Source organism: Coturnix japonica, unplaced genomic scaffold, assembly GCF_054131305.1.
Source record: "Coturnix japonica strain WE unplaced genomic scaffold, WE-NBRP24 Scf040, whole genome shotgun sequence".
NCBI lineage: Eukaryota > Metazoa > Chordata > Aves > Galliformes > Phasianidae > Coturnix > Coturnix japonica.
This window is the reverse complement of record NW_028188943.1, coordinates 3,479,896-3,491,005: the sequence shown is the minus strand read 5'-3', so window position 1 is coordinate 3,491,005 and position 11,110 is coordinate 3,479,896. Positions and strand designations below refer to the sequence as shown.

Sequence of the window (11,110 nt, the reverse complement as noted above, 5' to 3'; positions counted from 1 at the left end):
GGTCATAGTGCTGGGCGTAAAATAGGGCAGAGCCCAGCACAGCAATGAGCAGCAGCTGGAGGCAGACGAAGATGAGGCAGATGGTCCTGTGGAGTGCAAGAGGGTCGGGAATGAGGCGTCTGTGCCCCATGGCAGCACAGCCCCATACGGTGCCAAAGGGGCTGCAGAGGGGTCCAGGCCATCAGCACATTGATGGGAACCCGGCTGCTGTTGGCAAAGAGCAATGAGGGGATACTCACTGCATCCAGAAGGAGAACCCACGTCTCCTCGCCCGCTCCTTCTTCTCCTGTAGGTGAAGATGGGGCAGAGATGGAGGTCAGGGTCTGCTGCACAGCAGGGGGATCATGCAGGACTCGGGAGCCCAGCAGCACAACAGTGCTGTAAGGAGCCCTGTCCTCAAGGAGACCCCATTGCATGGGGAGACCAATGTTGGATGGGGAGACCCCTGTTGGATGGGATGAGGGTGCTGTGTGTTCTGCTCCTTACCAGCTGTACTTCCACCAGCTCTGGCAGCACAGCCCCAGGCTCACGCTCCACCTCCATCTCCATCTGATGCTGCTGCCTGTGTTGAACAAGGCTTGGTTGGAGTCTATCACCACAGGGGGCTCCCTAACACTGTGTGCCCACCCCCCAGGGCTGGGATGGGGCTGCTCTGACACACCGTGCAGGAACCAGAGCCCCATCCCCAGCAGCACTGCAGTCCCATTGCTGCCCCAGGTGTGTCAGAGACCCCCGTGTGCAGGCGTGGGGTGCAGGATCCCACTCACCAGGCACCCTCCAGCTCCAGCTCCTCTCGCTCCTCTCGTAGGCGCTGTTTCTGTCTGCGCAGCACCTGGAAGACAAAAGCATGAGCTCCAGGTCCACAACATGGGGGTGGGCAGACCCCACCCTTCCCCTCAGTCCACCACCCTACCTCAATCTCCTCTGTCATGGTCTTCAGCTGCTCTTCCAGCTGGGCAATGAGCTGCTTCTCCTGCAAGACAACGCGTGTGCCATGAGGGGTGGCTGCGTTGGGTCCCATGGACCTGAGGGTTTGGTACCAAGGTCCTCCTGCACAGCCAGAGGTGTGAGGATGCTGAGCGGTGAGGACGAGCCCTCACTGCCCCCTACCTGCTCCAGCTCCTCTTTACGGGCAGCCGTTCTTTCAGCCCTTATTTGCTGGGCATTCTGTGGGAAAGGAGAAGAGCAGTGGCCGTCAGGGCACCGGTGCTCCCATGGGGCTCCGTCCCCTCCTGCCTCCTCCATCGGGGCAAGCAGGACCTGCAGGGCTGGAGCTGCAGACCCACACGAGGGGACTTCTCCCACCCCACACCACACAGCAGCATCTCCTCACCTTCAACAAAGACTCCCTGGCTGTGGCCGTGCGGTTCTCCATGATCCGCTCATGAGCCTGTGGGAGGGGAAAGGAGCAGCGTTGTCCCCCGGCCCTCTGCTGCCATGCCATGGGCAGGGTGCCCTCCAGCCGGCAGCTTGGCCCTTTTGTTCCCATCCATTCAGTGCTCACCTGCTCCAGCTCCTGCAGCAGCTCCACACGCTGCAGCGCTGTTAATGTTCCACTGGCAAACTGGGCCTGCATTGCTGCACCACTCGCACAGCTCCTTGCAGGACCTGCACCGCCTGCAGAATGGGGCCGGCAGCTTCGGTGCTGACCCACTGCCCCTACCCCACCCCGGCAGGGCTTCTATGAGGTCAGCGTGTCATTGTGATGTCACTTGAAGGTCCCAGAAACAGAGCATGGTCTGTGCTGGAAGAGTCCCTGAAGGTCATTAAGAACCAGAGAATGGTTTGTGTTTGGGATGGAGGCTCCTTGAGGATCAAAGAACCGGCTTGTGTTGGAAGGGTCTTCGAAGTTCACATGACTGTAGGATGGTGTGGATGGAGGTGTTCCTTAATGAAAATAGAAGTATAGAAGGGTTTGTGGGGGAGGATCCTTGACAATCTTAGCACTGCAAGGAGGGTTTGTGTTGGAAAAGTCCGTGGAGATCTGAAGAAATACAGAACAGGTTGGTTTGGAAGGGTCCTGGAGGATCAAAGAAGCATGGAGTGGTTCTTTGTGTTCTTTAGGGTTGGTTCTAGGTTTGAGGTTTGGGTTTGTGTCTATGTTGGGTTTGGGTTCTTGAGGGTTGTTTTTAGGTTTGGGGTTTGGGTTTGTGTCTATGTTGGGTTTGGGTTCTTTAGGTTGTTTTTAGGTTTGGGGTTTGGGTTTGTGTCTCTGTTGGGTTTGGGTTCTTGAGGGTTGTTTTTAAGTTTGGGGTTTGGGTTTGTGTCTCTGTTGGGTTTGGGTTCTTTAGGTTACTTTTAGGTTTGGGGTTAGTGTTTGTGTCTCTGTTGGGTTTGGGTTCTTGAGGGTTGTTTTTAAGTTTGGGGTTTGGTTTTGTGTCTATGTTGGCTTTGGGTTCTTTAGGTTTGTTTTAGGTTTGGGGTTTGGGTTCTGGAGGTTTGGTTTTAGGTTTGGGGTTTGGATTTGTGTCTATGTTGGGTTTGTTTTAGGCTTAGGTGTTCGATTAGGGTTAGGGTTTGGTCTAGTGTTTGGGATAGCGTTTGGGTCAGGATTAGGGTTGTGAATCATGAGAGCAGCTGTTTTACGTTTTGCGGATAGCCTCTTGCACAACTTGGGCAGATACAGCCTGAAGGACAAAGGGCTGGCGTTAATATCAGCTCAGGAACAGAATTGGGAGTTGGCCACAGAGTTTGCTGTCAAGGGAAGATTAGAAAGTAGAAATGTGCTGGTGTTGAAGATAAGATGGCAGAACAGATGCCTCAGGTGGATGTAACATCAGCGGGAACTGCCCTGGGCAGCCCCCTTTAAAGGGTTGGGAATTTACAGCAAGAATGGCTATTAGCATTCATCCCACCACCATCAGAAATGTTAATTAATGCTTGGAATTTCTGCCCATGTTCTTGGAATGAATGACCACAGATAGGCTATGCCTATCAATGGAATGAATGACCACAGAGAGGCTATGCCTATCAATGGTATGAATGACCACAGATAGGCTATGCCTATCAGTGGAGTGAATGACCACAGAGAGGCTATGCCTATCAATGGTATGAATGACCACGGATAGGCTATGCCTATCAATGGTATGAATGACCACGGATAGGCTATGCCTATCAATGGTATGAATGACCACGGATAGGCTATTCCTATCAATGATATGAATGACCACGGATAGGCTATGCCTATCAATGGAATGAATGACCATGGATAGGCTATGCCTATCAATGGAATGAATGACCATGGATAGGCTATTCCTATCAATGATATGAATGACCATGGATAGGCTATGCCTATCAATGGAATGAATGACCACGGATAGGCTATGCCTATCAATGGAATGAATGACCACGGATAGGCTATGCCTATCAGTGGGTAGTCACTGTTTGTCTGGGTGTGTGGGTTGATGCAGCGATCCCCATGCACCCAGCCCCGCAATAAAGGGAACAGAACCCATTGGCGTGTCACATTCCTGTGTTGGTTTTCTCAGCTTTACCATGGCCATGGCTTTAGGGTCATTTATGGGTCATTTGTGGTCATTTGGGGTCTTTTGAGGTCATTTGGGGGGATTTGGGGTCACAGATCAGCTTCCAAAGCCCCTTATTTTAAAGGAGATTCCATGATCCAAAGAGAGGAGTTGCTGAGCTTCTTTTACCTCAACTGGCTAGCTGTATAGGAAGAAACAATAATTAACATGTGTTATGTATACACACACCTATATATGTATATATACATGAAATCACTGACTGCACTCCCCCAGCATCAAATTCCCTTGTGGTACACACTGGACGTCCCTGTGTTTCTCCAGCACCCACCGAGTGCACACAGCTCCCTGGGGAAAAGCAGTTCCACGGAGAGGTTTGCCCTTTCCAGAGGCTGTAAGGACCCAAACTGCTTTTCCCAACATGTTCTTTACATGCACTACAGGGACCTCATCTCCCTCTGCAGTATGCAGGGGTTTGGATTGGCTAGGACCATCACGATTGACAGATCCTCTAGTATTGACCAACCAAGTGGCTTCTGCCCAGTGCTTCTCCCAGTGCTTCAATGTTCCACCACCCATTGCTTTCAACATAGCTTTCAACAACCCATGGTATCATTCAATCTTACCAGAGGCTGGTGCATGGTAGGGGATACGATAAACCCACTCAATGCCATGATCTTTGGCCCAAGTATTTATAAGGGAATATTTAAAAGGAGACCCATTATGATATTCAATTCTTTCTGGGGTGCCATGTCGACACAGGACTTGTTTCTCAAGACCCAGTATGGTGTTTCGGGTGGTAGCATGGGGTACTGCGTATGTTTCAAGCCACCCAGTGGTTGTCTCCACCATGGCAAGCGCATAACACCATTGTGAGATTGTGGCAAGGTGATATAATCAACCTGCCACGCCTCCCCATATTTGTCCTTCTGCCATCACCCTTCCCCCCAGAGAGGTTTCATCCTCTTGCTTAAACATGGCACACGTGTCAGTCACGAATAACCTGTGCAATAGCGTCCATAGTTAAGTTCACCCCTCGGTCTCCACCAAACTTATATGTCATGCCTCTTCCTTGATGGCCTGAGGTCTCATTGGCCCATCGGGAAAGAAACAATTCAACCTTGTTCTGCCAGTCCAAATCTATTTGAATCACCTCAGATCTTGCTGCTTGATCTACCTGATGTGAAGGATGAGAGAAGGGCCCCACAGTGAGGGAGAGAAAGAAACTGTCACAGAAACTGGGACGAAGGACGGGGGGGGGGGGGAAGGTAGTCTGGTAAAAGAAGAATGGGGAGTGCAGACACTGGGTGTGGTATAACAAGGGGGATGAAGGCCATAAAGATAAGGATGCAACAGCCTGAGTACAGTGAGGTGACTGGATGTCCACAGGGCAAACTGGAACCAGTTTGGGGGGTGCCCCTTTTGCAGGGTTGAAAGTTTACAGCGAGGAAGATGATGAGCCTTCATCCCACCACCACCCCCACGACTCACTATGCACACACAGCGGGGGAGGGACTGCGTGCTAATGGGGTCTGAGGAATGTCATGAATATGTATCCCAATTCCTGCCAACTACTGATGATGTATTAGTTCAGCCTACATCTGTAGCACGCTTTCTCCTGACGGTGTGCAAGTGAGGTGGAGCTCTCCCCCTTGCACCAGGGTGTGTGCGCATCACTCATTAAACATACCTGCTTTATAACTACTTGGTGGTTATGGAGTTTGATTCCGCAAGTCAGCTGCACTGTCAGGTGAGTGGTGAGCCCAGTGAGCTGAGAGCATTGATGTAGGTGAGAACTGCTGAGCTGCAGGCTGAGGTCACTCTGTGAGCTCTGCACTGAACCAGCATCTGCTGGGAAGGGAAACTGATGAGCTGTGCATGTGCCTTTTCACTGTCCTGCTTGGCTGGTGACACTCGGTTTTGTGCAAGCCAGTGAGGGCTCCACAGGGCGATTCAAGCCAAACACATTTACAGTTGAGTGACAGACAATGTGCATTTGGACTTCCAGACTTCTGCCTTAACAACACTTTCAAACCAAGGCATCTAGCATTTCAAAATGACTACTGCTCAATACACTGGGCACGGAATTCTTCTTCCAAGCCATGCCCGATACCATCAGTCCTGCTGAGGTTTCCTGTGCAGAGTTGTCTGTTTCCTAATTACTGTGCCTACTCTGCAAGGAGTAAAACCATGCTAACCGTATGGCCAGAAAAAGAAGTTGGAAGGAAGAAAAGAACTCCAAGTAACTGTTCCTGCCATTCACCTCTCGTAACTCAGTGCTGGGGTTGCTGACACAACACAAATGAATGCTGGTGACAGATTAGGGCATTCCTAGAGAAGAATCACACTGCTTTATGTTTGGTATTTCTGTTTGCCTCACTTGTTTTCAGCACAACTTGATATCTCTGTTTAAAATAAAACTGTATCCCAGCGTACCAGATTCTGTGCTCATCTGATAGAATCCATCAGGAGCACCAGAAAACAGACCCTTACTCGATATATTTAGGTGACTAAACAAGAGGGACACACACTGGCATCCCAAAAGGAAGGTCTTCCACACCAAAGAAAATACAAAACCTTTCCGGTATCTTCCTTCAGAAAGTAAAGAAGTTACAAACTGGGTCGTTTCAGACCATGCAGGCTTCAGCATCTGGGAAGCCTCTGTTATTAGAGGAGGAAAGGGCTCATGCACCTGAATAAGAGCCATGACTTTCAGGACAGCAGCCACTCCCGTTCTTCTCCATCCAAAGCTGTCATTTAGCTTTCACTGCGTCTATTTCATGCAGCCATTCATTAGTTCTGCACTGCAAAGAATGTAGATCAAGGGAACCAATCTAATGTCCTTAATTTCCTGATGAGAAATCTCTCTCGGTCTCTTGCAATAGCACTGATCACCTGGAGCAGAGGAAATTAAAGCGCACAGGAAAAAGTTCCTCGGGTGGCAAAAGTTGAATCACAGCGTCACCTGCTGGAGACCAACATCTCGAGGGAAGCAGGATGGATGTTGCAGCCAAATGTGCTCCTCCACCACTGGTTTGCTGAGACGTACCCATGAGCACCACACATCTGTGCGGTCTGTCTGTCCATAGAGCTACAAAGGCAGAAGCAGAACATCTAAATGGTTTGTTGTGGTTGTGTGTTGTGACTGATATCAGTCCTTGGACCTGTTAGACTTCACAGTTGGGTTCAGAGTTTTCACAGCTCATCCTGGCTTTCTGGTGCTCCCTGCACAGTGACACCATCCCTCTGACCCCTTCTGTCACCCCATTTAGTCCAACTGATTGTGATTTGCATGTAACTCCTCCACGGTACTTCCAAATTCCTAACCGAGTGGGAAACGAGCCATGGGACCCATCTAATATCTGTAAACATGAAAACACGTGGAACTCCAGTCAACTCTGTTCCCCTAAGGATTAAATGTGAAGCAGCAAATGGTTTGACCTCGTATCACAGCAGACTCTGTACAGAGGATACTACTTGTGTTACAAAAGAGACTGAACACCATCAGCACAAGGCCTTATCAACACTGACTGCACAAAGAGACTGGGGAGTGAGGGCCCATGATACTCTGACGGTATATGGAGCTGCCTCTGGTTCCAGAGGAAACCCCGTTTCAGTCAGTGCTGCCTACGCTGTCCTGTGCAGATGCCCGAAGTCACGTGCAGCAAAAGCATTTACAGATCTCAACTTGAACCTTCAGATCTCCATTCAGGTGAGGTCCAGCAATGCTCATTTTCATCATAAACTGTACAGAAATATTACTTCAGAACCCAACTTTACAGCATGATCATTTCAAATAGCTCCTCACTGGCAAGAGAAACAGCAATTGAGTCTGTGAGACATTTGGCAGAGCACAAAGCCAAAATCCCCGTGCTGCTTTGTCACACTTTGCCATTAATCTCAGCTCACCTCACACATACAGTGAACAAAAACCTGTTTCCTTCCCTACCTCATAGTCTGCTAAACACGCTGATGAAAACATATTTCCTGAGATGCTCAGACTCTGCTGCAACAGCGATCGCATGTGTATGTAAAAGTGTGTTTTGATACACAGTGCAAAAACATCAAACATGATCTTGGGAAAGTTCAGCTCATGAGAAGTGGTTTCTTCTTGCTGTATTTTTCCATCTCTGCATTATGAATTTTTCAAAGACAGCCGAGCTTCCATCCTACGTACACCCTGAAAATATCTCCTTTGTATTTGTACTTCACATACAAAACACACAACTTTGTCAGACTGTATTTGCAAACACTCACTCATCAGGTCCTGTAGAGGTCAAAGAATTATCACACCCTAGGCAGATTTTTAAGCTTTACACAGGTTTGCATGCAAAGCGGAGATTCATCGTGTGAGCTCAACCACAAGACCAACACCAGTGCCTACAAACCCTTCAGAGAATGAAGGAAAGCAGTACAAGTAGAACTCCTGAACACCACATTGATTTCCATGCCTTGGTGCCCCTGGAGAGATGGAAGGAAAGGCTTTCAGTCTCACATAGTATGATCTGTCATAAGTCATTCACTGAAACTTCAAGATCCAACAGAGACATTAAAGTATTTTCAATTGGGTTTGAGCATCTCTGTAGAAAAAAAAATAATAAAAAATCAGTTATGTACAGTGTTACACATAAAATACAACAGTGTTACACATACAGGTAATAAAAGGCTGAAACTTGCAAGCTGAGACTGGACATGACACTTTCCCTTCAAAATGATGGCTCTATTTTACAAGTGGCAAATCACCCATTCCATTTGACTGCTGGGATTAGTACTGCATTAGTAACTGTTGTTTGGCTTTCATTGCTCTATCCAAAGTCTACACTAAACAGGCTGACTTTACCCATTCTCAAAATCAATCAATACATACGTGAATCTGAAAACACGTGAAGCAGAGCAAATTCCAGTCCCTCTACCTTCTCCTGGATGTGGGTTCTTCCAGCAGACTGAGGCTTCTGACCGTCCTTGCTTTCTTCTCCTCTTTGGAGTTTGCTCAGGTGCTCGTCTGAGATCCAATCCTTAAGAGCAGTCAGGAGCTCATCAACTTCAGAATTTGGTGGTAGTTGTAATATAGTCACATCATCAGCTATTTCAGCTTTCAACTTGATGATCTTCCAAGCCAAAACCTGAGCAGATGGGCATGCGCCAGAGCACATCAGTTCTGCTCATTATCCACTGAATGATGCATGATATGTCAAACAAATAAGAAGTAGATACAGACACCCCATAAAATTCAAAAGATGGTCCTAGCAGCAAGCTTTATTTTCTCTGCCCACTTCCCCCTCATAGAATCTATTCTTTCTCCAACTAATTAACTCATGAAACAAATGAAATTAGAAAAGTTTCCTTATTTCAACAGGTATGCAGAGAATGTTCCATTGCTGAATGGCTTTTGAGTGAATTTCCCACTTTGCCCAACTCTTACTTGATCCCTTCCTGATGCTGCCCTCACTTCCTCCTGCATGAAAGGTGTCATCTGTTGTGTCACTTCACCAGTATCCTTACGCATCTCTGCCACTATAAACTGATATTTACACTACAACAAAACAGAACAAGGAATTATGTTTTTCTTCTGACCTACAAAGGAATCTTATCCAGATAAGAAAACACCTTACCTTCAAGATAGATGAAACAAGCTTCTGCTGTCCTTATCTATTGATTTGAGTACTTCTTCCCTAGAATCCCGTCATTTACCTGAAATAAAAGAAAAATACTCAAATATCTGTGTACAGAAAACTCGATTTTTTTGGTAAACAACACTCCGAAATCCTTTGACGGAGTTCCTGAGCAGCAGAGTGATTAAACCAACAACTGCTTTACCCTTTCTCTTCTTGTAAACAAGTGACAGAACAGTAGAGACCACGCTGCAAAAATGCCTCAAGAACTCAGAAACAGAGAGAGGGAAAGTAATTGACTGCATTCACACCCTTCCTGTCACAGAAAAACCAAGTCATCAGCTTTGCAGACATCCCGTTCAGACAACCAGCAGTGTTAACTCAGACTTGGAGAGTTACTGATCATAGGAAATAATTCCTCTCGATGGATTTCATATGGATTCATTTGCTTCCTCAAGGTCGTCCTGACATTCGGCAATTTCCTTCAGCAGCATTTCAAGCCTTTTCACTTCTGCATCCTTCTGCTGTAGAAATATCACATTCCAAACAGGATGAACCAGATCATTTTAGAAACGATTACAAGCCAAGTTGCAATAAGCATCCTTACATTACCGCACCTCTTTCAGATTATCTAGAGAGGCTTCTTGCTCCATCAGAGCTTCTTCTTTTCCATGGAGCTGCAAAAATCAAGGGGAAAATGTTGAAATAGCTCCAAAACCTGTTCAATTTTCACTTAATGCCAATTTGGCACTATAAAAAAAAAAAAAAAAAAAAGGTTGTTGACTGCTATACCTTTGAAGTAGTATCACTCCATAAAATGATGTACTGTTTTCCTCTGAAATCTCTCTCTGAAATCAGTTAATTCAAACACGGTTGGAGTTTTAGTAGCTGAAGCTGGATCCAGGTTTGGAAACAGCTGTGACTCCTTTCTCTCCCAGAGAAATGTAAGATCTGTGTCTCCCTTCCAGTGTTTGAAAAGACCTGAGGTGCAGTGAGAGGAGCCAGAGAGTGTTTCTTCTGCTGCGTTTTATTCCTCACAGAGTGAAAATAGTCACGTCTCAGAGGTGTGAGAATAATCCTATGAATTTTGTGACCAAAGCATTTGTAAAGGCTTCTTTTTTACTCAGTGATGTTCCAAACACAGAGAAGTCTAAGTCTGTTACGCCCTTCAGACTTACAAGCCTAGCAAGCATATAAAAAACTTCTGCATAAGTGTTAAGAGCTTTATGCATCAGCAAGCAAGCTTCCCATTCCTATTTGTGTACAGGTGCCTTATTACACTATTGACAGCTTTTCAGCCTAGAGGTCTGGCGTAGGTTTTGTGTTTCCAGAAAAAATAGCGTGTTGGTAATTTTATTAAGAGAGCCACAAGACAGATTTGGGAAGGGAGACGCATGATCCTCTCCCAAAAGGAAGGAGGCAGCAGTATTGCTGCCCATCAGTCCAAACTGTATCAGCATCTGTCGGTTCCAAATGTCCTTTCCCCACAAAAAAGGCAACACAAAAATCAACTTGGTCTCTTGTGGAGAGTGTTTATGCAGAATGGCTTCATGAGAAAGGACATGAAGAGATTCCACTAGTTAAATTGTAAAAGAATGAACGTGATTAAAGACAAAGACGGTCTATTCTAGGGCCGATCACGGGCTAGGCAGCTGAGAAGAAATCAGGATGTGAAAAGACAGGGTATGTAGCTAAAGATGAAATATGTATCTAGGAGCAAGGACGGCCTGAGGGAAAAGCAAGATGTGTAGCAAGGTGTAGACAGAGCTGCAAAGAAAAAGTATCCATAAGACTAACCACAAAGGTCAGATGAAGCAATGTCTAATTCACCAATCCTGAGCTTAACTTTTGCAATATGCATGAACTTATTACTGATTGTATAAATGAGATGCTGTAACACCTAATAAACGAGGCTTGTTGACCATGATAGCATGAGACTTGTCTCCCGCGGTTACTTCCAACAAATGGTGACCCTCGACGTGATAAGGAAAAAAAGGGTGCCACGGGTGAAGAACT

General features: G+C 46.8%; 1 protein-coding gene across 1 annotated transcript; it reads right to left on the bottom strand.

Moving 5' to 3' along the window:
- Positions 1-763: 763 nt before the first annotated feature.
- On the bottom strand, positions 764-3,015 carry LOC146753028 (uncharacterized). The gene is made up of 4 exons (XM_085531069.1): positions 1,505-3,015; positions 1,334-1,390; positions 1,111-1,167; positions 764-973 (listed from the first exon to the last, which is right to left on the bottom strand). Exons 1-4 carry the CDS (start codon positions 1,574-1,576, stop codon positions 764-766), a joined length of 396 nt encoding a protein of 131 aa, XP_085387195.1. The 5' UTR covers positions 1,577-3,015.
- Positions 3,016-11,110: the final 8,095 nt, after the last annotated feature.

What these genes read in the sequence shown, in the direction of transcription:
- LOC146753028 (XM_085531069.1), bottom strand. Translation starts at nt 1,576, where the DNA reads ATGCAGGCCCAGTTTGCCAGTGGAACATTAACAGCGCTGCAGCGTGTG. An exon ending in TGCTGCAGGAGCTGGAGCAG is followed by an intron (nt 1,391 to 1,504) that starts GTGAGCACTGAA and finishes CCCCTCCCACAG; the next exon opens with GCTCATGAGCGGATCATGGA. An exon ending in GTAAAGAGGAGCTGGAGCAG is followed by an intron (nt 974 to 1,110) that starts GTAGGGGGCAGT and finishes GTTGTCTTGCAG; the next exon opens with GAGAAGCAGCTCATTGCCCA.